Source organism: Panthera pardus, unplaced genomic scaffold (genome assembly GCF_024362965.1).
Source record: "Panthera pardus isolate Hobbes unplaced genomic scaffold, ASM2436296v1 HiC_scaffold_17, whole genome shotgun sequence".
Classification (NCBI taxonomy): Eukaryota; Metazoa; Chordata; class Mammalia; order Carnivora; family Felidae; genus Panthera; species Panthera pardus.
The window spans coordinates 37,333,015-37,359,061 of record NW_026526732.1 but is presented as its reverse complement, the minus strand read 5'-3'; the positions used below and the strand labels follow the sequence as shown (position 1 = coordinate 37,359,061).

The window sequence follows — 26,047 nt, the reverse complement described above, 5'->3', positions numbered from 1 at the left end:
TATAACATATCAATATAATTTTGTACAGCTTATAAACATTATCTTATTTGATTTTTTTCAATACCCTTATGAAATGGGCAGAGCAGGGTTTTACCATTCTCATTCTACAGATGAAACTCAAAAGATGTTAAGTGATTTGTATAGTATCACAAAGCTAGTAAATTTGAGCAGAACTCAATCTCAAATTTCTGATAGGGGCATATTTGTTTTGTTTTACAACAAGTCCACAGCCTTTCCTGGATGGCCACGATCCCCATTTATCTTCTGTGAAGTTCCTCCTATTAGTATGATGTCTTTGGATTTCACAATAATGGCATATAAATTGGGGGAAATCTTTTTCACAAATTAGATTATTCTTAATGGCTGACAAGGTGAATTGGTGGATCATTAAGGTTCTTTCCCTTTAAGTACTCATGTGTGAGCCCATCCAGGGGGAAAGAGATGCTGTGGGGAAAGACTGCTAAATAAGCTATTTTAAAGACTGACCAACAATGCTTTCAAATCTAAAAATAAAACTCTAAGCCCATGGCTCACCTAATAGCCTTTATAAACTAAAAGAAACTAAAAATAGAGACTCTTTGTAATATACAGTTGTCCCTCCTTATCTGCAGGGGACACATCAAGACTCCCCGGTGGATGCTTGAAACCAGGAATAGTACTAAACCCTATATATACTGGTTTTTTCCTACACATACAGACTTATGATAAAGTTTAATTTCTGAATTAGGCACAGCAAGAAATTAACAATAACAACTAATAATAGAACAATATTAGAACAATTAGAACATCATACTGTAATAAAAGTTATGTAAATGTGCTCTCTCTCTCTGTCTCTCTCTCTCTCTCAAAATGTCTTATTGTACTCTACTCCCCTTCTTCTTGTGATGCTGTGAGATGACCAAATGCCTACGTGATGAGATGAAGTGAGGCGAATGACATAAGCATCAGGCTACTACTGACCTTCTGACTCTGTGTCAGAAGAAGGATCATCTGCTCCCAAAACATGGTTTCCACAGACAACTGAAACAGTGGACAGCAAAACCGTGGATAAGGGGGGGCTACTGTAATACTCTGTGAAATGGTTTTTTAAAAAAGACCTTTTCCATTTTGTTATTCACTGTCTATAATTAGTATTTTTGTTAGATATAGAGTAGTGAATTTGGATTCTGAAATTAGCTCCCTCTAAAAGTTGATTAGCGTGCCTTCTCATGATAGTGTACAATCCAACATGCCTGGTGGAGATAGGATGCAAAGTGAGCCAGGTTGTATCTCTCTTTTGTAAAAAAAGATTTTGGCTCTGTAGTCTCAATGTAGAGTGATTATTTCTAATGGACCACAGGAAAATGTGTCTTATCCAGTGAGGAAGGTGGAAAATCAGAGGAATTTTGGTGTCTTTGCTCCTACTCTGGGCAGTGTTCATGACTAACTTTCTAGGTCCTGTCTCCACAGTGACTACTCACCAGCACTGAATATCAGGGAATGATCTCAAACTCTGGAAAATGTGATCGGATATTGATGCCATAAGAAACTAAGGTTAACTCCAGCATTTTAGCTGTCTGGCTTTGGAAAACTCTTGGCTTTCATACCTAAATTCATGCATGCTCAGGTGTGATGGTTGAAATGCTGTATTAGAAGAATCTCCTCAACTTTGTTTTCTGAACTCCTAGAACACATGAATTTTTTTTCTGCTTTTTTAATACTTTCATTTATTTTTGAGACAGAGAGAGACAGAGCATGAGCAGGGGAGGGGCAGAGAGAGAAGGAGACATAGAATCCGAAGCAGGCTACAGGCTCTGAGCTGTCAGCACAGAGCCTGACGCGGGACTCGAACTCACGGACTGTGAGATCATGACCTGAGCCGAAATCGGACGATCAACCGACTGAGCCACCCAGGCGCCCCAACACATGAATTTTTCTTCAGATTCCATAACTTTTCAAATCCATGACGGTTCTTTGTTTATCTTCATGTAAACTCCTTAGCCTCTTATTCATCTCCTCATGTTTGGTCTTAATTTTTTCTCCCTTTAGTTCTCTCCATAAATTTTACATTTTAGTGAAATCAAAAAACCTCTGAAGAGTGCCACTAAGGCTAGGGGATCCTTCCTTGTGAAGTCACCAAAATTTCCTAAGTCTCAGTTCTTGATTTGGGGGAGGGGATTATTTTTTATAAAATGAAGGGGTTTATTTGTTCTTTATGGTTTATTATGAGCCCATTTATATGCCTAGTCCTGGGCTATGAGTTTGGGATACAAAGCAACAATAAGACAAGTCCAATCCCCTAGGACCTCAATATAATCATTTGTACTTTTCTCCTTCAGTCACCTGTCCTTCTAGTTTGATATTTCTTTTTCCTTTTATCGCCATTAATTACATCATTTTGTTCCTGATCTCCCCAGTTAGAAACCCCCAAATCAATATTATTCTTTCGTGTACCCATTTATAGATTTTTTTTCATTTACCCATGTAAAATTGATTGTTAAATCCTGTCAACCTTGCCCATTCTTCTTTGGAAATAATTTTAAAATCCTGCCCTCTTTTTTCCATTTTCCCATTAATGCTATTCTAATTTAGCTAATAGCAGTGCCAGGTAAGAATATAATATCTTAATAACTCAACTTTTAGTGTCTCCTCCTCAGAAATTATTCTCTTTGTCATCAGAGTATTTGCTTAAAACAAAATTAAATCATGTCACTGATTTGTCTATAAACGGTTCCAAGTTATATATAAGATTAAATTGAAACCCCTAGCCAGTTTCCTCATGTTTCTCAAAATCCAGCCTGGATGTCAGGTTTCCCAAGTAGGTGGTTCCAGATGGTTAGTTGTCTCCTTTCTGCCAACGACTTGTACATAATATTTACCACCCTGGCTGTACTTTGTTTATGGTCTCTCACTGTACTTCAGACTCCTAGGTCTTATCCACCTTTCCATCCAAAACACCAAGCTTTGTTTGACAAACAATCTTAGGAAAAAGGAGAAAATGTGTTGGGTGTGTTCTATGGTACCAGAACTTCCTGAAAGACAGGCAGGTTAATGGGGAGAGGCTTTAAGATGTTCAATATGTAGAGATGCTGTAAAATAAATATATTGGCTGCCCCCAAATATCATAAGATTTGTTTTACTAGACGTAATTAAATGGACGGTTCTGGGGAAGCTGTTTGAACTAAATCCCTCTAAACTTTCAAAGGTTTCTGATTCTGTCAGCTAGAAGCTAATTAATTATGTGGACCACAGTGTTCTCATCTGAAAGTTAAGAGGGAAGGAAGAACTGTAAAATCCTCTTAAATTCCCCAGTTATATTCACCATTCTCCCAAATCTTCTTTATGTGTTCATACATAACACTCTTGCTCATAACATTCTCTTCCCCCCTTCCCATTTGTCTAAGGTCTTCTTTTCCTTCAAGTCTCATAACTATTCCGAACTGCAGGCTGGCACCTTCAGATACCTCAACCATCAGTAATTGCTCTTGCCTTGTAATTTCTGTTGCACTAAGTTTCTGGTATGTATATGTATGGGCCTTAAAATATGAAAAGACTGTTATACTAACTATATCTTAGGCTTCTTGAGTTAGAGACCATGTTTTGTCTTCAGTCCTAGAAGAGAAATCATTGAATAAGTACTTATTTGTGACAACAGCAGTGATGTGATACTAGAAGTGGGGTATCTGTATCACCGGTGTTGCATTCACCTGAGGTGCTGCATATAGATGCGACTACCCGGGCTCACCTTTTCATTCCTGAATCAGAATCTTTTGGAATGAAGTCTATGCATTCACATTATTAAAAAGTACCTCAGCTCAATTTTACACACGGTACAGTCTTAGAACTTAACTGGCATAGACCTTCAGGATCTCTACACCATTCTGATATCATTTCTGTGGTATACCTTACCTCTTTCCGCCTGTTTAAGCAGGCCCTTGTTTTCAGTGGGTTGCTAGAGTCCCAGAGAACTTGTTGCCCAGAATGTTGTGTGAGACTACCATATCTGATACTCATTAAAAGCTGTGTCTGTGGTCCTTAAAAAGTAGCCCCTTCCTGTGACTGTTAACGAGTTCCAGGCTCCCTGAGTTTCCCCAAATCACCTGTGTTAGAAAGAAGCATCAGCATTCTGCCCTCTCTCCAGTTTTCTTACTTGAAGGGTTTTGAGAGAGTCAGTATTGAGTAAAGCTTCACAGCTGTCTTGAGTAAGAGTGGAACTAGTACAAGGTTATAGTTAGTACTTCTTGGGTAAAACGAAATGCTTTCTACATACTGACTTGTAATGAGTGCCCATAAGAGTGCTAGGTGCTTACATGGGATCTCACTTAATTCAAATAGAAATTCCCCTGTTACAGATGAGAAATCCTAGGTTCAAAAAGCTTACTCAACTTTTGTCTAAATAACCAGACTGTGAACTCCTTGACACAGATTATTGGTTTTATTCAACTTTGGATGCTCACTAACTAGAAGCATGTAGATGTTGGACAGTTTAATTGTCAAAATGAGTAGCTGGATGAAGAGATCAATTTTGGTTATTCAGCTAGTAAATGTCAGAACTGTGTATGAATCCAAAGCCAGTTCTCTACCTCCCAGTCCCTGTGCTGCTCTGGAAAGTGTGCAGGCCCATATCTGAATGAGGTAGTGATGCAGTGAACCATGCACAAAATGTATCATATGCACAAAGGTGGATATCTAGCACCTTCTGTTCTGCCAGCAATTTTGTGAATCTACGAGAAAAAACCGCTTATTTTTTCTGCTCAGGATTTTAGATGTGACCCATAAAGCTGGATTTGTTTAATGATATGCCCTCTATTTGCACATCTTCTTGTGCCTGTTAAAATACCACAAGTCTTTCGCCTGCTGTTTGCTTACACTAAGACTTCAGCCATCAGATATGCTGCTCTAGCATGCTATGTGGCAAGAAGATCCAAGTTTATTCAGAATATAACAAAGTAGAGTTTGTTTTTAGCACAAACTGAAGTTTGTTTCTTTCAAGAATGCAAACTTAGTAGTTATGGAATCACACCCATGCCGATTCATTACCATTAAACTATCACATTTTCTGTTTATGTTGATTTCTAATTAATTCTCTACGTTAAAAAAAAAAAAAAAAGGAATGGAACTCTCAGCCAGACCAGAGTACATAATGATTCCCACTGTTGGATGAACACTGTTGGATCTGTCTCATGAAAAAATGCTGTTATTACCACCCACTAACTCATCAACAGGTCCTGGCTCTCTACAGAATCTGGGTCTCCCTTACCCCTATCCACTCCCTCTTGTCCTCTATTCACCTCCACTTGGGAACATGGCCACTTGGAAAAGGGGAAGCTTTCCCTTCCTTAGCAACAGCTGGAGATGCTGATTCAGTACCTTACATTTTACACCCGTAGCAGGGTGCATTAACCTTAAGATAGATTTTCTACTTGTGGTCAAGAAAAAAACACTATTTTTGGTTCTACAAATACTTTCTGTTGCAGTGTCAACAGCAGAATCAACTATAGTTATCTGGTAGGTCACAGGAAAACTAATATGGCTTTCACTACTTTTGAAGAATGAACTTGGGAATTAACCCACAGATTATTAATTTATTTAACAGAAAAAAGAACAGAATATAGAGATTCTAAAAGAAATATTATATTAGAAGTGAAAATTATAATGCTGTTGCTCTAAATTACCTAAACTTTGTCAATATGCATCACTAATGGCAAGAATTCAGAAAAATGCAGAAAAGAGTATATGCAAGATTACAAAATATTTTATTTTTTATTCTGTTTATTTGTTCTTATGATCTATTATGAATTCCATAATTTCCTGTGTATTTTTACCACCACCTCTATAATAAAAAAGAATGACTCCACTCCAATAAAAAAGAATGAAAATGTAAAACCCCAAAGCAAACTCAAATTATTGCTAGAGAAAGATAGGAGAAACAAAGGAGAAATGAAATGTTTCCAAGAGCAAAGAACATGTAAATTGATGTACATTCTCTTCAAAGATAAGAATCAGAGTGTAAATCTCTATCTTGTAGCTAGTTAGAACATTCTCCTCTAATATAAAAATTGGTAAGACAACATGTTTCCAAGGAACACAAGTTGCTGGTTCCATTTTATGATCCATAAAATTAACAAAAATTAAAGTAAATAACTATGTCAGGCAAAATGTGTTCTTTCCTTTCCTTCTGATATTCACTTAGCAACGCAGAGTCTAAATACACTTGGTATATAATCCCAGGTATTTACATTGGCCCACACGGTTCTTTAGGATCTGGCTCTACCCTCCTTCTTTAACCTCATCGCATACCACTGCTGCAACCTCATTGGTTCCCCTTGTGCTGTTCCTTATGCCTGGTTCTTTCTCATGGACTTAACATCTTTGCACGTGCTGGTGATCCACCTGGGATATCTTCCCTCCCTCAGGTTTTCATAGTTTACTTCTTCTCGTTCTCTAGGTCCCAGCTCAACAGTGACGTTTTAAAACGTGCCTTTCCTGACCGCTATATGTAAAGTAGTTCCCCAGAGTTATTCCCTGTTTTGTTCACCTGTTTATTTCACTCACACCATCCATCACAATCTTTAAGCATCTAATTGTGTACTTGCTTACTAACTGATTAACATCATAAAATCAGGAACTAGATGTCTTCACTCCTACATTTCCTATATCACGTGTACTGTTAGGCACATAGTAAGTTGTAAGAAATCTGTGTTGAAAACCTTAATCACGGTCTTCACAATGTACAGATAATGCAGCCCCTTTCATCTGCCTTTAGTTTCTAGTCCTAATTCTGTAGACTGTGGATGGACAAAGCCCAGCCATTGGCCACCAAGTTGGCATCTAGCTACCAAATATTCATCATAGCTTAGATTTCAGGAATTTTATATCTGCCATCATTTGCTAGCCATTTTCTTAATATTTTGAGCTGGCTTCATTTTAGTGGAAAGTCTAGCTAATTGCTGTTTAATGTTAGGTCTGTGTTATTACTGTGGTTTTATTTTAAAGTATTTATAGAATATAAATATTAGACTCCCTTCAGGAAATTATTATTCAGTAAGAGAAAGAGAAAGATTTTCCAAGTTCTCAAAGAAATAGTTTCCATTAAAAACAGTATTTTTTCCCCACATAATAATGGTGGAGCCCTAACTGGGCTTTATTCAGCAGCTGGTGAATACATTCCTCTCTGAGACTTTAGGAATTTTGTGAACCCATTGGTGTGGGTACAAACTTTCAGAGTGTTCAAGGTTGATTCACTGGGACAAAAGATGTGACAGACTCTATTATCCTAACTACTTCAGGTCAATTAATGTCTGTGCTATTGACTTTAATTAAAAACTATATAGAGTGTGTGCACATCGTGCGTCTAATTACATATACAATATATACACATATGTACACACCATCTGATGGTACACAGTATTTCAGAAATATCAAAATCTATTATGTTTGTGTATATAAACATATGGCTTTCTCAACAAATTACTAGTCAGAAATAATATTGGAGGACTATGACAGACCTATATTGATCCAGTTATCATCACTTGAGAATGTAAAGGAGTATTGTGTACCAGTAAGTAATTATATCCATTCAAACAGCTTTTCATATTGTGCTGTCTATACCTAACAAATGATTATGGAGATTTAGCCGTTGTCTGTTCTGCCTTGGCTTCTTTAACTTATGAATAAATAAGAAACATTGACTCTCAATATTTTCTGGGGTTGATTCAATAGAATTTAAAGGAGACTGCCAAGTAATTCAAATTTTTAACACTAGATTTTTCTTAAAGTGAATAATTCCAAACATTCAGAGGACTCATGAAACATCTCTTTCAATGACCATAATGCTATATTAAACTTAAAAATGATTCCATAATAATCAAGACAGATATAATATGATAGATGTGATAGATATCTAGAAATGATATGATAGAAATGTGCTATCCTTACATAAGCAAAAAATAAGTCTACATTTTCTTTAGGTGAATAGATAACTGAAATAAATACACCTAGAAAAACTTTTATTATTTTATTTTGAATGATTTATTTCATAATTAAGCATCCTCAAAGTGTATATGATTTGAAATTTTATTCCTTTACCAGATGTTTATAGGCACATCCCACTTAAAATCAGTTATCATAAATACTTTCTATTAAGTGTTTACCTCTTTGACATCTTTATTATTTTTAAAAACACAAATAAATAGCTTATCTTTTATATTTACTGCCTTCGTCTCTTCAGTAATAAAAAACTCTTCACTGATAACCCATTTAATAAGCAGCTGCCCTGTGTAGAAGCTAGGAATTACCAATAAAATTATGAAGACATTATCAAGACTGACCAGATACCTACCTTCAAGAAGCTTCAAGTCAATGTGAACATCCTTGCAAAAGAAGAGGACATGGAAGAAAGGACAAAAGTGAAAATAGCTTTGCTTATAGAATTCCACTGGCCTCTTCTCCTTACCCTGTCTCCGAAGGCCACCATATAGAGAAAAGCAGGCAGTGAATGTTGTGAGAACAAGAATGTTTTAGGAAGAATTTGGGGTTTTTTTAATTATTATTATTAAAAAATTAACTTTTATCACATTTGTTAATTTATTATTTTTTATTCTCTGAATTATAAAATCTCAATACATTACTTTCATGTACTTAGCACTTTAAACTTCAATCAAACCTTTTATAAACTTAAATTCTGTACTTCTGGAAATTCTCAAGCCACAAATAAATGACCATCAGAGGTAACTGGCAGCAGGCAACATTGAATTTCTTCCACACAGAAATTTATAATAGATGTGACTACATTTGCAGTTGGGGTTTAAAAGGGGATTAAAGTAAAGCAAATCCTTGAAGTTTGTACTTAAATTGTTACAGAAACATAACTTAAATTTCAGTGCTGCAACTGGTTTAGTATATCGTAAAAAATGAAAATAACTAGCCAAAGATTGTGTATTTACCAAATGCTCTACCATTTAAAACTCTATGTTCTGGATTTTTTATCCAAAAAGTTGATTTAACTCTCAGGACAATAGCCTTTATGAGCCATTACATCAGTTATGCATCGTAAGATTACCAAATAGAGAAATAGTAGGAAAGCTTAACAGCTAGGAAAATTGAAGTCACTTATTCAAGGGATATTAAAAGGTCAGACACTGAACACTGAAAATTGGTTTAAATTACACACTAATATATACTATTTTCATCCTTAACCTTTGTATACAAGTTAAGAAAAGATGCTTCCCTCTTTCCCAATTTTAGGGAAAGATACATCAATTTTACCATGTATTTGACACATTTGTAAAAAAAAAAAAAAAAAGTCCCAATTTAACTTCCTCATGATTTCTGACTGTTTTTCCACTCAGATTTACCCTTGTTACATAGCTAGAGTATACTTATATATGTAAACAGATTGTTACCAGACATCAAAGATCTAGGTTCTAACCTTTGATATCAACTGCTATTTGTCTTGTAGTTTCAGAATTTCTTTGAGTCCTAGTTTGGGGTTTCAAGATAAATAATTGTGATGGCTTCTATCCTTACTAATAAGGAGTTAATTTAGCTTTCTATGAGATGCATGCTTTGAAAGCAAAAATGGTGTAGAAATGAACTGAAAATATGTCTTTTTTTGTTACCAAATATCCCTTATTTTGGACTATGTTTCCTTCTTCTGGCATTCTTCAACTCCTCCCTCTTTCAGATGTCTTCTCTAATTAGGTAGTTACAGCCAGAGACTCACCCTTACATCTCTAGCAACCAGTACAATATTAAGTTCCATCTCTTAAGGATCACTTTCTGGATATTTCATAAAATCTTCAAAATCAATGATCCTAAGCCATGTTTACATTTTTATACTTTTTGATATTCTGTGTACTTGCCCCCACACTCCAACTGCAGGCTTTTACTCCCCCAGAAGTCCCTCTTCTCTTCTATTCACTCACGGGCTGGAACTCAAAACACACCTTCTCAAATCCTCTTTCCTGTTCGGTCCACATTCTGTTAGTCACCGTATTTGACTGACTCCACCTCCTAAATATCCTTGGAATAGTCATACCTTCCTCACCACATTACCCTGCCTTTGCTATATTTTAAGCTATCACCAGTCTTTTACCTTGATCACTATATTAGTCTTCTAGTTTCTGTGTTTTCCATGCTGCCAGGGAGATCACCTTTCCAATACAAAAGTGATCACGTCACCCACCAGGTTGAAATCCCTTATATCTACAGAATAATGTCCTTGGCACAAACCACAAAGGGTTCCATAATCTAGATCTACCCAGTGCTTGCAATCTTTTTGATACTCCTCATATCTCCATTAACCACTCTTTATGCATCAGATGCATTGAACTCATGCCAGTCTCCTTCCTGATGTGGATAATTGGGGTGTTCCCTCCTCTGGCCTCATGATGGTCACTTACATACTTATAACTTCAACTTATTTTCTAAGATTAAGTTTAAACCTTAGATATTTTATGAAACCTCCTCACCATTAATACCTCCATTGTTTGTATAAACTAATAGTACTAAAACATTTTTTAAAAAGAGGTGATTCGGAAATACAAAATGAAGTTTTTATCAGAATGGAAGAGGAAGAAGGATGAAAAGCAGAATTCTATTTTCTGTCTTAGAATCATAAGATTTTAAGGCTGAAAGAATTGTTACAGTCAATCCAGACCAAAGTTTTCTGTGGTTTTCATGTAAAAAGTAAAACCTCCCCTTAAGATAAAGTTTGGGGAATTTGTATCTAGTTGTGTAATACAGGCTGTAAAAATTGAGTGACCCTTACATAGTATTCAAGAAAACAATCACTACTCTACTCAACTGTAAAACAAAAATCTAGAATCCTAGAATCTGAGCTTCAGAGTCTTACTTATTCTCACTTCCCACAGCATAACACTGAACCCTTTCTGAAGAAATAAAGTTGGCTTCTTTACTTTTCAAAAATCTATTTTGCCAAAAAATTTTGTCTAAAAAGACACAATATGAAAAAGAAGCAAGAAGAAGGAATGTAGTGCTACGCTATGAGTTGATTGTGCTAGATTTCATCAGTAAAAGTTTTAAAGAAAGAATGGAGCAAGGTACTTTGTCACATCTCAAAATTTTGATGGGAACTGTTACCAGGTCATTGGGCCTGTATGGAGCTCTTTCCTGGAGAAGTTTCCAAACATCCAAAACCCATTTTTTAAAAAAAATGGTGTTTATTTATTTTTGAGAGAGAGAGTGCGAGCATGAGTGGGGGAGGGTCAGAGAGAGAGAGAGAGAGAGACAGAGGATCTGAAGTGAGCTCCAAGATGACAGAGAGCCAGAATTGGGCTCGAACTCACAAACCACAAGATCATGACCTGAGCTGAAGTCGGACACCTAACCGACTGAGCCACCCAGCATCCCCAAAACCCATTTTTAAGTGAAATTTATTTTAAGGTACATCAGTTTTTGAGGCTTCACATATGTAAATCATGTTTATTCTCATAACTGATTTAAAGTTGTATCATAATTGACAAAAGTTTCAAGGTGCTTGAAATTACAATTTTGTTTCCTTTGGGCAGCTGCATTTCAGAGATAGAGATAGATTGTTGTGGGCCAGTTAAACCTAATTTCATTCAAACTCAGAGTCACTTAGTGCCCTGGGCTTGAAGTGACTTTCCTTCAAAATGAGGTCCACTTCTCCACAGACAGTTCTTATGAGAAGATTTCACAGGTTTTTAACTACACATCTTGCTTCTTAAAATGGACCAAACTAGAGTCTGAGCACAGGAAGCCCTCTTCATCCCTTTCCTTTTTAGGGTCTTTCCCTACAGAAAACACATTTTCTGTAAGTCTCCAATGATGAGTTACCGCAATGAAAAAGTACCCTGTTACTTGGAGAACAGTTTTCACTTACAATAAGTTCCCCAAGTCCTGTAATGCCTAAACCTCCTGTGCCACTTTATATATTCTTCCCACCCCACAGAGGAGCATGTACAGGAAAAGCAGACTTCCCTTCCCCCCCCACATTTCCTCATTTTATTTACAAAACGTCTTGGAATGAGAATGAGCTGCTTGTGGTTCCTGTGGCTGATTCAGGGATGCTTTCCTCTAGGCAGAGGACACTGGTCAACCAAATGACCTCTCTGTAGCTAATTCTTGCACCCCTGTGGTAAGGCTGATTGGGCTTGTAGGTACCCTTTCTAACTAAGCCTGGTGGGATTTGTTTTTGCAGTAAAGGACTTAGCAAGAACCAAACATCACTCTGAAGACAGACCTGATAATGGCAAGGCCCATCACACCCCAACACGCACACACACCACTACCAACAAGAGAAATCAGAAATACACTGGGGTGCCTTTGCACTCCTGTGCATCAACCTTTGTTTCTTATAAAGGTCAGAATTTTTGCCTTCTGGATTCCTAGAGGAACAATAAAGCTACTTATAGTGTATTTGAACACAGAATTCATTAGGAGAAGAAATCATCCCAAACACCAGCTCCATGAGAGATGTACTTTAGTCAGCAATTTTACACCAGCTCACACACAGATGTTGATGACCAGTTGATAGTAATAAGAAGATTTAAAGTTGTGAAGATCTCAAGTAAACATGACTCTTCCACATGTTTGTTTATGTTTGTTCAGATTTGCTAATGAATAGCCAGCTCACCACACATGTTGATGATTCTTGGAAACCTTAGAATTCTTAGGGGTATGTGTAGCAGTAGTCTTTAGTGTCATGCCCTCACCAAATACATACTTGAGTAGAAGAAGTAGAATTATTATATATTATATATATAACATTATAAATATTATATTATAAACTATAAATATTATTATAAATAGCCACATGGTCTTGTAGAAATACTGGTAAGATAAGTATCACATTGTCATCATGGTATCAGTTTGAACTGATAAACATTAAACTTATGTGAGAGGAAATATTTTAAGAAAGCATGGGGGTGGGGGAGTCCCAAGAAGCTACATAGTTTCAGAATCAATTTGCAATGGATCAAAGAGTAATATTGTGTTCTCTAATAGACCATACATGAAAAAAGATATCCTAGAACAAAGTGTCCTTACTCAAGTTAAGCCTTTTCTATGTTGTCATCTTTGCTTGAAGAAATTAGATACGTGCTCATTGCATAAATGATGAGCAAAGCTAATATACATTGATTTTAGGGAATAAGCTCAAAATTACCCAATCTCCAATCTGCCAGGGTGCTAGTTCAATGAGAATATTTCACTACATATAAATACATATATGATCCATAAATAGTTTGAGGCAGTATATTCTTAGTTTCCAAATGCCAAAACTTAATCACTTAAAGTTTTTAATAACTTTTAAATTGAAAACAATGTATGTATATATTTAAGGGAAATACTAGATCACAGAAAAGAGAGGGGAAAAAATCCCAACTTATTCACCCATTACCACCAATTGAAAGCTAGTGAAACAAATGTATCTCTGCCTCGAGAATGTCATTGAACTTCTTTATTTATGATTTAACATTTGTTTTTGTCTTTGTACATTTGTCCCTTCAGTGCATCCTAACGTCAGTCAAGGCTGCCAAGGAGGCTGTGCGACGTGTTCAGATTACAATGGATGCTTGTCATGTAAGCCCAGACTATTTTTTGTTCTGGAAAGAATTGGCATGAAGCAGATTGGAGTGTGTCTCTCTTCATGTCCAAGTGGATATTATGGAACTCGATATCCAGATATAAATAAATGTACAAGTAAGTGCTACACAGAATTATGTTTTTATCTCACCCTTAGGGACTTTCCAGATTTGAAATGGCCTCTAGCATATTTGTGATATTTGGTGTTAAGTTAATAATAATATTTACCTGATAATAAGGCTAAAGCATACGTGGACTTAGCCCTCAGAGCAGGAAGATTTTCACCTCTTGTAAAAAGCACTCAAGTTTTGTAGGGTTTTTTTTCCCATCATAAAAGCAAACACTGAGAACATGGTTATTACCCACATAACCTACAGAAAACTACCATAAGCATTAATGCCGTCTGAGTTCCCATTACTGTCACAACATCCCATTACTATCACAACATTTAATGATTTAAAGAATAAATTCAGCTATTTTTGCTTCAAGAAAAATTCCAGTATAACATAAATGTTGGAAATAAATGTTGAAAACGCTCTCATATCACCTCTCATCTGGACCCCAAAAGTCTACTCTTCACAGCGTAGACTGAGTAACCTTTCAAAATGTAGCTTTAGGAAATACCATTCCTCTGTCAGGCACCACATATAGCTGCCTACCTCTCAAACTCATTTCCTATGACTGCACCTCATCCACTGTGCACTGGCCTCACTGGCCTTCTTGCAAGATCTTCCCACCTCAAAGCCTTTGCAGTTACTGTACTACATTCACTATTCTGGCAGCGTGGAAAGCTCTTAGCCCACATCTTTGCTTGGCTGGTTCTTTTCTTTCATTCAATATTCTCACATATCACCTTCGCAGAGAGGTATTTCATGACCAGCTAACTCACAATAATCAAACTTTTCCTCTTTTCATTTTCCATATCTTTCCCCTACCTTTTGTTGTTGTCATTCTTTTTTCCAGACCACCTCTTACTCTGGAACCAGACTGCCTGGTTTCAAAAATCACTCTGATCTGGGCTGGTTTCAAAACTTTTTGAGTCTCAATTTCTATAATTCCCTGTAAAATGGGAATTATAATCAGGGCTACCTCACTGGGTTATTGTAAAGTTGAAGTGACTTAATATTGTAAAATACTTGCAGCAATATCTGACTTACTAATCACCATATAAGGGTCAGCTATTGTCATTGTTTATTGTGTCTTCCCTCCTAAAATGTAAGCTTTGTGAACTCCTTATCTCTCTTTGGTGCACTGATGTCAATCACTATCTAGAATAGTGCTCGGCACATAGTAGTCAATCATATACTTCTTGAATGAATGAATGAATGAATGGACCTCTAAAATAGCACTAAAGCAATATCTAGTATATTTCATTAAAATTCTGACGCAACACTTTTTACTGTTATTTTATATAAATGGATACTCGGTCTTATAAACATTCTTGGCAGTAGACATATTGCCAAAAATTTTTTCGTAGGACTCTCAGTACAGTAATTTTGAAATCAATGATTGATGTTCATCAACTAAATGACTGTGGAGGAATCCATACTTTAATTTAGAAAAATAATTTTGAATCCTAATTGTTTTGACACAAAAGTCACATGTGCCTGTGTTGTAAGCATAGAGACCTGGACCAGCAATAAGTAAGTGAAGATAATGAAAGCATATTTCTTTTCTTTTTTTCTCTTTCAGAATGCAAAGCTGACTGTGATACTTGTTTCAACAAAAATTTCTGCACAAAGTGTAAAAATGGATTTTACTTACACCTTGGAAAGTGCCTTGACAATTGCCCAGAAGGGTTGGAAGCCAACAACCATACCATGGAGTGCGTCAGTATTGGTGAGGAGGATTTCTAAGATTTACAGGGGAAGATAAACACCTCCGATGATAATGTCAGTCTCCATGGAAGTGCTGCTCAGAGTTCTCTTTCACAAGAACCTGAAGGGGTATCTCCAAGAGGCTTTCTTCATCCTTCCTTACAAAGATACCATCTTAACAGTGCTCCCACAGCCTTAGCCAGCATGTATCACAGTACAGTTTACCACCCCGCGGGTGCTCCATTATTTCTTAGGGAGTGTTAATAACTGTTTTGGATAGTCTGATCATTAAAAATTTATTTCATATTATTATTTAATGAACTTTATTTAGAGTAATTTACCATATACACACTTTGTGCAAGTATATATCATATATGTTATACACACACATACATATATATAAAGATAAAGATAAAGAAATATATGAATATATGAATATATGAATATGTATATTTGGTCTTAAACTAAATTTTCACTTTAGGACATGAGTTTCACATAACACTTAGGTCTAATGTCAACCAGTGAGCAAAGTTGTTTGTTTGTTTTTTTTTTAATGTTTATTCATTTTTTGAGAGAGAGAGAGAGAGCAGAGGAGGGGCAGAGAGAGAGGGAGACACAGAATCTAAAGCAGGCTCCAGGCTCTGAGCTGTCAGCACACAGCCCGAAGCTGGGCTCGAACCCATGGACCATGAGCTCATGACCTGAGCTGAAGTCAGACGCTGAACTGACTGAGCCACCCAGGCATCCCAGCAAAGTTGTTTTTTAAAGGCAGGAAACATTCTCTGGATATAGCCCTTTGGTACTCAGTAGATGAGCCAAACACCTACAGAAATAGAACTGATATAGTTAAAAATCTCATTTTTTTCTCTCACCCTGCTTTACTGAAATGTCCTGTTTGCACAGGTATTCAGAAACAAGGAGAGGATTTTGGACTTACTCAAACTGACAGAAGGACATAGTCATAGGGTCTGATTAAATGCAGGCTGAAGTTCTTGAAGGGGAGGTCCCTCAGACCAGTTGTTTGTCTAAATAACAGATCACTGTCAGGCTTTATTTCTCCCTTTTAAATGTTGTGCAGCTACTACAACGACGAGTTGGATGAACAGTTGGGGAGCAGATGCTCAACCAAATGGGAAAACAGCATACTAAATCTCAAAATCCCCTGGGCAAGAGCTACAAGAACCTTTGATGCTGCACTGATATTGGCATATGCACACAAATGTCCTTCTGATTCAGTACAAGATAGTCTCCAGGATTCCCCTGGGGTCCCCACAGATAGATCCCCCGTTAGAATCGAAAGTGCTGGAGCAATAACTCGAAAGTGGTGACTTAACTATTTCAAGTCCAGAAATAATTGAAACAGAAAACACTCATTTTTCAACAAAGTTTCTAAGAGAATGAAACAAATAGATGATATTTTAATGATAATTTCAAAAGCATCTGGAAAACAACATTTCATGGCTCATTTTGGTTGAGTCTTCTTTTTTTTCCTTCTAGTCAATAAAGACACAGAAAAACTAGTTAGAAATAGGGTAAAACGTACATGAGAAAGCACTTCAAGTTCATCTCTGTTAAGTCCTGAGGGCTGATGACTAAAGGTAATAAGTTCCAAACTGTGGAAAAAATAGGAAACAATTCTGCGGAGTATTCAAGGACAGAAATTCAGGATGAGTTGCAGAAAGTTTGTGCCATTTCTCTACCCAGAAAAAGGGGCTCATGTTGTTTAAAGGGCGCATGTTTAGATTTTCTTAGTTGTTTAAAGTGTAGTATTCAGTCCTTGAAAGGCTATTTATCTTCAATGTTTTAATGCTTTTCTATCATAGAGAGCATTTGGCACTTGGCACTGTTAGATTAGCTAGTAAAGCTTACTGGTAATTCATACTACTATTTAGACGAAAAATATTCTTAAAACAATGAAATTTAAGAAATTTATATATTTTAGAATAGGGATTAGAAATCTAAAAGCCATTTAGCGAATCTGGCTCATTGAACAGTTAGGTATAAATCACCTAGGACACAGCGCAAATCCGCAACTTATGTTGAGAGCCAGCTCTTGTTGCTTGCTGTAAGGGATGTCTCCCAGCATGTGCTCTCTAGCCAACAAGTAATAGGTGGGCTGTGACTGAGGCTTGCCCCACGATTTCATGAAAAATGATGACCTGTTTGATTATCACAAAAGAACATTAAAGCCTATTCCTTTAGCAAATATGAAACTAGGACCCGGAGAGCTGAAATAATGACTCCAAGGACACAGTGTGAGTTATTGTCAGTGCTATTATTAGTACCTTGACTCTAGCTCTCTGTTGTTCACCAAAGATTTTGAAGAATGTGTCCCTCCCTCTCTTTCCTGAAATCTACATTATGTGACTTGTTTCTTATCCAGATTATTACCAAGAGGAAAGGTCATAACAGAGAAAATACCACTCTGATATAGAGCTAGGGTGAAAGACTTCTGCCTCAAAATATCCACTCCTCATGGTTTTCTGTCATATTAGGCATAAATGTCCACTGAACCCAATTTTATAGGAGAATATATTTCTTCTACTTTATGCTGTAGATATTTGCTTCCTTTCTGCACTGTCATTGTGCCATCCTCATTGCTCCTCTGGGAGAGTTGGCCTCATTCAAGTAGTCACAGAGGGAGATATCCAGCTTTAAACTGTGAGTAGCAAGGAACATGCCCTTGCTATGTTCTCAGTGTAGCCATGCAGTTAGTCAACAAGAATGAGAGCAAATGAGTAATGCTGTCTTAAGGCCCTTACTGATAGAACATCCAGTTCAGCTTTTCTTCCAATTCAAGAATTCCTTTTATAGCTTTGTAGACTGATGATCTATCACAGCATGACCATTTCTGGGGACAGGAAGCCGATTACTTTTTTGAGACCCTTGTTTCATTAGTGAATAGTTAAAGATTTCCAGGGGCACCCAGGTGGCTCAGTTGGTTAAGCACCCTACTCATAATTTCACCTCCAGTCATGATCTCACAGTTTGTGGGTTTGAGCCCCTCATTGGGCTCTGTGCTGACAGTGTGGAACCTGCTTGGGATTTGCTTTCTCCCCCCACTCTCTGCCCCTTCCCACTTGCCCTGTTTCTCTCTCTCTCTCTCTCAAAATAAATAAATAAACTTTAAAAAACTGTGTTAAGATTTCCAGTGTTAAATTGTCCTTAATACAGAAAACAGAATAGAAAAAGGGTGTAATTTTGTTTTTTTCTTAATTACCTCTTAACCAAATAATGCCCCAATTCTATGTTGTTCAGACCTGAATATAACTTAAATCATCCTTTTTGTTGTCTTTACATGTTTTTCAAAGTTTCCAATTTTCCAGAAACATTTTTTACACAGTAACATTATAGGTTCATTTTATAGTGTTTCTCTAGGAAAGTTCTCCTCTTCTCAAGGATTTTTAACTATCCCTTCTTATTAGAGCTTTTTACTATCTGAACTCATCAATTTTAAATATTTCCTCTTTTTCTTCCTCAATGGAATTCTCTAATATTGTCATTAGAATTTAATTTTTAGAACCATTTATATCATATGACTAAGGACTCATAATTGTAATTTTAAAAATCTTATTTTCTGAAGTCTAAATATCCATTTTCCTAGACTACTTTTACAATTGTGAAGAAGCCCCAAAGTTCTTAGTCATTTTCACATCATGTTTTTTTTGTTTTTTCTTTTTGTTTTTGTTTTTTTCGCCCTCTTAAATGAATACTGGACAAAGTGACAGCTCACAAACTTTGATTTTCATTTTTCCATTTCCTTTCTCAGAGGTGTTTTTATTTGTTTTGTGTTAAAGATCCACTGTTTTTGTGTCATTAATATCAGGATGGGAGATACGTCCTAACTGGCAAAAGATTATGATATCAGTAAGTGACTTCATTGTTCTGGTCTTTAATTCAAATCATGTTATAACTGAACATGAAACTAGTATAGGAGTGGTTCAGTAAAGTTCATTTTTTTACGTTCATAGAAACTTAAATTAACTTATCTAGTCATTTTCCTTTAACTCTGTGTTACATTCAGATACCTGATGGTAACTACAAAACATGGAAAAAATGTATGGCAAATGGATTTAAATTTCTAAAACATTTAGGTTATATTTTTTGAGGCTGCATAAAAGATAGCATTCCACTCTAAAATAAGGATTTTTTTTCATCAGAAGGAAGCAAGAAAGGTTAATGGAAAGTTGTGGAAAGAGAATCTTGTATCATCGAAAGAATTATTGCTGCAAGCTATTTCAGTTATTGTGAATTAGGAAGTTGTATGAACATAAATAAAATGATAGCATCTTGCAGATATTTATTTTCATTAGAAGTTCAGAAATCTGCTATAAGACCTTGGAAAGCCATGAGTGAAAAGAAGGTATTAATATACAGAAAAGGGGAAAAATCTACAAAAGAAGCTTTATAGAAATTACATCTGTTCAGCTTAGGAATCACTCCTTCAAGTTAATTCCAGAAGCAGCTTATCAACTGAAGTTGATCCAGAATCCACTTACATACATGCTGCTATGCCTGAAGAACACCCATTAATGAATGATAATATTTACGGGCACCTGGTGGGGGCTCAGTCGGTTAAGTATATGACTTTGGCTCAGGTCATGATTCAAATTCATAAGTTTGAGCCCCACATCGGGCCTTGTGTTGACAGCTCAGAGCCTAGAGCCCTTTTTGGATTCTTTATCTCCCTCCCTCTCTCTCTCTCTCTCTCTCTGCCCCTCCCCTGCTCTCTCTATCTCTCCTTCAAAAATAAACATTTTTAAAAAATTAAAAAAAAATTAAATAATAATATTTAAGTACTCAACTGCAAATGAAGCAGAAAAGGAAGTGAATTGTAGACAACGACCGGGATGCATTTTTTGCTTAACCATTTTCTAGCACAGAAGTTCTCAAAGTGTGTTCTTGGTACCTGCAAATCAGCATCACATTTATTGTTAGAAATGCACATTCTCACGAGGGGTGGGGTCTAGTTCATTCAGCAAGCCCTCCAGGTGCTTCTGTTGCACACTAAAGAAGTACACTAAAGATAGCACATAATAATGACTAGTCTATCAAGTTATGGTCAGGATCAATCAAAAATTAGAGCAGTGCTCTAGAAATTGTGAAGCATCGGTCAACTGTGAGCAATTAGATTAGTGCCTGGGTTAACAACTCTAGAGTGAAAAGTAAACCTAATGCAAAAATGAGTTTACCTGGCACTGTGAGCACTACAAATGTGAAAACATTTTATTCCTGTCTTTCTCTTTATTTTCATTTTCTTTAAGTTACCTTGCGCAAGTTTGCTCTACAGGATTTCTGCTCAGAATTTAAGCAAGTTTGTTTCTGCTGTTCTGTTTCAGTGCACTGTGAGTCCAGTGAATGGAGTCCTTGGAGTCCATGCATGAAGAAAGGAAAAACATGTGGCTTCAAAAGAGGGACTGAAACACGGGTCCGAGAAATAACACAGCATCCATCAGCAAAGGGTAACCTGTGTCCCCCGACCAGTGAGACAAGAAAGTGTACAGTGCAAAGAAAGAAGTGTCAGAAGGGAGAACGAGGTACTATCATACTAACAAAATGTACTTATTTGAAGCCTCATAATTTTATGCAAATTTCACTTTATTTCTTAGGAAACAGTGTTATTGGTCATGTCTAAAACTCCAAAATGTGTACCAACCAAAGCATATGCTCTCTGTAAATTACAGAATATAGATATGCAATTTTTTTAAAAAATGGGAGTCTGGTATCAAAATTATAGAAGTATGTTAATTAAATCTTGATGAAGGAGGCTGCATTAGATATTTAGGCCTTTTTGTTTTGGGTCATTATCTTTCCTATCATCCACCTTCCTTGTGCCTAGAACACGTTTGAGAAGCCTCATAAACACAAGTTCTAACACCATTTGGTACAAGACCATAGTGAAGAGACTCCAGCCATCAACTTACTCCTTTTTTCATTGCCTACCGTCAAAGTAGTACAATTCGGTTGTAAACTTTTCTAGCTAAATGTATTTTAAAGGTTACCTAGTATTTTTTAAACATTTATATTTTTTTAATGTTTATTTATTTATTTTGAGAAAGAGATTGAGAGCAAGCAGGGGAGGGGCAGAGAGAGAGGGAGAGACAGAATCCCAAGCAGGCTCCACACCATCAGCGTGGAATCCGACATGGGGCTCAAACTCATGAACCATGAGATTATGACCTGAGCTGAAATCAAGAGTCGGACACTTAACCGACTGGGCCACCCAGGCACCCTTAAACATTTAAATGAATATATGTTTTAATATTGACTTTACATTTGAACTAAATGACCAAGGCCACATTTTATAAATATAAGCATTAATGAAGTTCGATCCCCAGATTTTTTTTCATGTTATACTAACTTTGTAAACTAAGTTACAGAACTTATTAGATCAATCGTAAATAACTCTGTGTCAGAGCTTATTCTGAAGTCTTATGACTGCCAAGGAGAAATATACCATTTAATATAATGTTTTAGGGTAATTAACTTCCACTTAGAAGATCTGCAGTTTATCTTTAAAATAGAATTTTTTTGCCTTTCTCACTAATGTCCTCGACTCCACTGCTTACAAAGATATTATGTAGCTTTATATATTATTGGTAGTTCTGTTGAGCCAATAAATGATCCTCAGTGAATTGCAGCTTGAAAGGACTTTGGCTGCCTCTGTAGTTGGATTTCCTGTGCTTATTTCATTCATTCATTCCTTCCTTCCTTCCTTCCTTCCTTCCTTCATTCATTCATTCAACATGGTTTCAATGAATTATTACTCTGTGGCCAGACACACCACTAAGTCCTGGGAATTCACAACTGAATGGGGTAGTATACCTATCCTGAAGGTATATGCAGGGTCCAATGGAGGGTTGAGATGTTTAAATAGATAATAGCAATATCATATACAAAAGGGAGATTATAGATATGTGAACAAAATTCAGTGGGAACAGAGAGGAGGTTGTTGTGCAAACTTGAACATTGCTCATTTAAGAAAGATCTTGGGTCACTGGTACTTTGCAAAATGTCTTTCACTATATCAAAAGAGTTGGCCATTATCACGATGTATCCAGCCTGATGTTGCTATTAGTAATCAAGTAATTAATGTGATAAAATTTTTGAAGACATGGATGATTTTAAAGGGAACGTCAAGTTTGTAAATGTGTAAGATATTTTGATTAAAATTAGGTTTAAGGAATGAAAGTTGGCTAGGTCTTTCTGGCATTTGTTACCAATTAATTTAAAACATCTTAAATTTTAAAAGTTGGATTTGGAAATCAAATATTTCATCACTCTACTGTTGGTAAACTCCCATAGCTGTACACTTACTTATGTTTGTTAAATTTTCTTGGAATTTAATGACTTACAGGTGGTCCTTGCTCACATTATACTTTCACAAATATTCTACATTACTAATCAGTATTCAGTATACTTGACTTTTAAAATAGAAGTAAAGAAAACCTTATCCAATAGAAAAATTAAATTATGATATAATTCTTTTATTTGAGAATGTGGTCTAATATATTTTCCTGGCACTTGATTTAAATATTAACATTGAAAATGTCAGTTTTTAAAACTAGCCACACGTAAGACAAATAAAGCCACAAGAAGTTTAAAATAACCTATGGCATAAGCTTGGCTTAAGTTTCTTCTGGTCCTGGGGTGCCTGAGTGGCTCAGTCAGTGAAGTGTCCAACTCCTGATTTTAGCTCGGGTCATGATCCCATGGCTGGTGAGATCAAGCCCCATGTTGACTCTGTGCTCACAGTGTAGAGCCTGCTTGAGATTCTCTCTCTCCCTCTCTCTGGCCCTCTCCCTCACGCACACCCACTATCTCTCTCAACATAAATAAATAAACATTTTTTTTAAGTTTTCTGGTCCTTTTTCCTCCTTTATGAGCACGATAAGTTACATTTACAAATAGAACTTTATACAACTAGAAAAATTTAGGAGCTTTATCCTTTTTCAGATTTGATAATGCATAGACTACCAAGTGGGAAATATGGATCACATTTATAATTAACTTTCAAATTTAGTTCTACTTTTATTTAATCTCTATTGATCTTTATATATGTCTCAAAAATGTTTTCCCTAGTGGCTCATAAATTTAAGATAGGAAGGATACCACTTCTCCCTTCATTTCTTACTTCCCTAACTTAATAGTTTTCTTAGCTTCTCTTAATGATAACTTAACAAACATTCTATTTGAACATGAAGAAATCAAATAGCAAAGTAATTATGAATCTGGACATGCCACTATATCAAATATCGTATCAAAATAATAATGTTACCCAGAGTCTTCTCATTTAAATTCTGAGATATATATTATAAATACTTATGAAGCTATAAGAAGACAATTACAATAAAGTGAAAAAGATTTGACTTCTCCTACCATTGGCTTATAGACTCATAAATAAGATCTTTTATGGTCATGGTTTCAGCATTTCTAGATGAGTAAACTAAAAGATAAGGCTTTTAAAATAAAATTTATCCTAAATGGGTAAGGGGCACTAAGGAATCTACTCCTGAAATCATTGTTGTACCATATGCTAACTAATTTGGATGTAAATTTTTAAAAATAAAATATAAAAAAAACTAAAATAAAATAAAATAAAATAAAATTTAGCCTGAGAATCTTTAATTTAAACTTAAACTCCCTGTCTAAGAGATTCACAAAAGACAGAGGTAGATAACTCATATTTGGAAAAGGTATGGAGCATGTGTTCAGGATTTTTTTCTGCTGTGTTGTAATTGCCAAAGGCAAGGTCCCTGGAGAAGAATGATAAGATCCAGAAATGACTTTTCAAAATGTACACAAAGAAGAAGCTGAATTGAAGGAAGTAGTTTTTAGTAACAGTGAATTCTTCAAGTTGTGAGATGTATTTTAATATATGTTGAAAAAATTGGTTGCAAAATCTTACACACATACACTCCTTTTACTAACATTCTTCTCATACTTAGTCCTAAGAAATGAATCTAAGGATATAAATGTAATTTTTGTAGCCCCCTAAATTTTTATCTGATGTTTGCCTCTTCTAAGATTATTTCCCTTACCTGACATATTGCCTTTTAATCAGTCTTAACTTCTCCCTCAATTCCCAACTTTAATAAGAAGTTATTACCATTGCAATATTTTCTAGCTTGAGCCTATCTCAATGAAATTATATATCTGAAATGTCAGCTATATAAAATATATTTAAAATATAAAATATATTTTAAGCTATATAAAATATATTTAAAAATGTATAAAGGCTAATGTATAGACTAGTTTCACATGAGCATTAAAACCATGTATTGAAATGGAAGTAAACAAGGAGGAAATGCATGTTCAACAGTTATCAACTTACATTTATGAATTTTTGATATACTGTTCATCATCATCTTAGATAAGGGGAAGTGAAACAGGACAGGAAATATGTATGTGCCTGTATTTGATGCCAAAGGGTGATACTGTGTGTGTAGGGGCATTGAGAGGTCAGAGGAAGGAGGATCACTAAACATGTTTCTCATTCATTTTTTACATTTCTTTAACTAAAGAGAATTTCCTATAGATATTGGGCTTTAACGAAATTCACAAGAATGAAAGAAATTTAATTGTATGAAGAAGATACTAATTACTTATATGTAGCACATAATCTTGGGATAGAAAGGAGAAAGAAGAACAGAGTCATGGAAGAAATGGGGGAGGGTGTACTTTCTTGATTCAAGAAGAAATAACATCCTTCCTAGCAGAAAGAGAAAAGAAACTATTAAAATGAAAATATAGGCATACCTCAGAGATCATGTGGGTTTGGTTCCAGACCTCCATAATAAAGCAAATATTACAATAAAATGGGTCAAATTAATTTTTTTGTTTCCCAGTACATATAAAAGTTATGTTCACACTATGCTATAGACTAGTAAGTGTGCAATAGCATTATATCTGAAAAAATAATGTACATACCTTAATTTTAAAATTCTTAATTGCTAAAAAGTGCTAACAATCATCATGAGTGAGTTGTAATCCTTTTGCTAGTGGTGGGTCTTTCTTCAATGTTGATGACGGCTGACTGAGTAGGGTGGTGGTTGCTGAGGATGGAGTGGATGTGGCAATTTCTTAAAATAAGACAACAATGACATTTGCCACATCAATTGACTCTTTCTTTCACAAATGATCTCTCTGTAGCTTGATAGCATTTTACCACAGTAGAATTCATTCAAAATTGGAGTCAGTTCTCTCAAACCCTGTTGCTGTTTTATCAACTAAGTTTATGTAATAATCTAAATCCTCTGCTGTCCTTTCAACCATGTTCACAACATCTTCACTGGAAGTAGATTCCACCTCAAGAAACCACTTTCTTTGCTTATCCATTAGAAGCAATTCCTCATCCAATCAGGTTTTATCATGAGACTGCAACAATTCAGTCACATTTTCAGGCTTCACTTCTCATCTCTAACTATGAAAACCCTATGCCATCGTCTTCCAATAGAAGGCTGGTTAGTCTGCATTGAAAATCTGCCATTTAGTGTAGCCATTTTCATTAACGATCGTAGCTAGATCTTCTGGAGAACTTGCTGCAGCTTCTACATCAGCACTTGCTGCTTCACCTTACACTTTTCTGTTATGGAGACGACGTCTTTCCTTAAGCCTCATGAAATAACTAACCTGTGGTAGCTTCAAACTTTTCTTCTACAGCTTCTTCATATCTCTCAGCC

The 26,047-nt window shown here is 35.9% G+C and overlaps 1 protein-coding gene across 2 annotated transcripts in view; it reads left to right on the top strand.

The window, feature by feature from the left end:
* Nucleotides 1-26,047, top strand: part of RSPO3 (R-spondin 3) — an 86,869-nt gene that overhangs the window by 19,419 nt on the left and 41,403 nt on the right. For both annotated transcript variants that reach the window (XM_019418275.2, XM_019418277.2), the window contains exons 2-4: nt 13,474-13,665; nt 15,241-15,387; nt 20,705-20,902. In XM_019418275.2, coding sequence (XP_019273820.2) covers nt 13,474-13,665; nt 15,241-15,387; nt 20,705-20,902 — 537 coding nt within the window. The remainder of the gene's footprint in view (nt 1-13,473; nt 13,666-15,240; nt 15,388-20,704; nt 20,903-26,047) is intronic.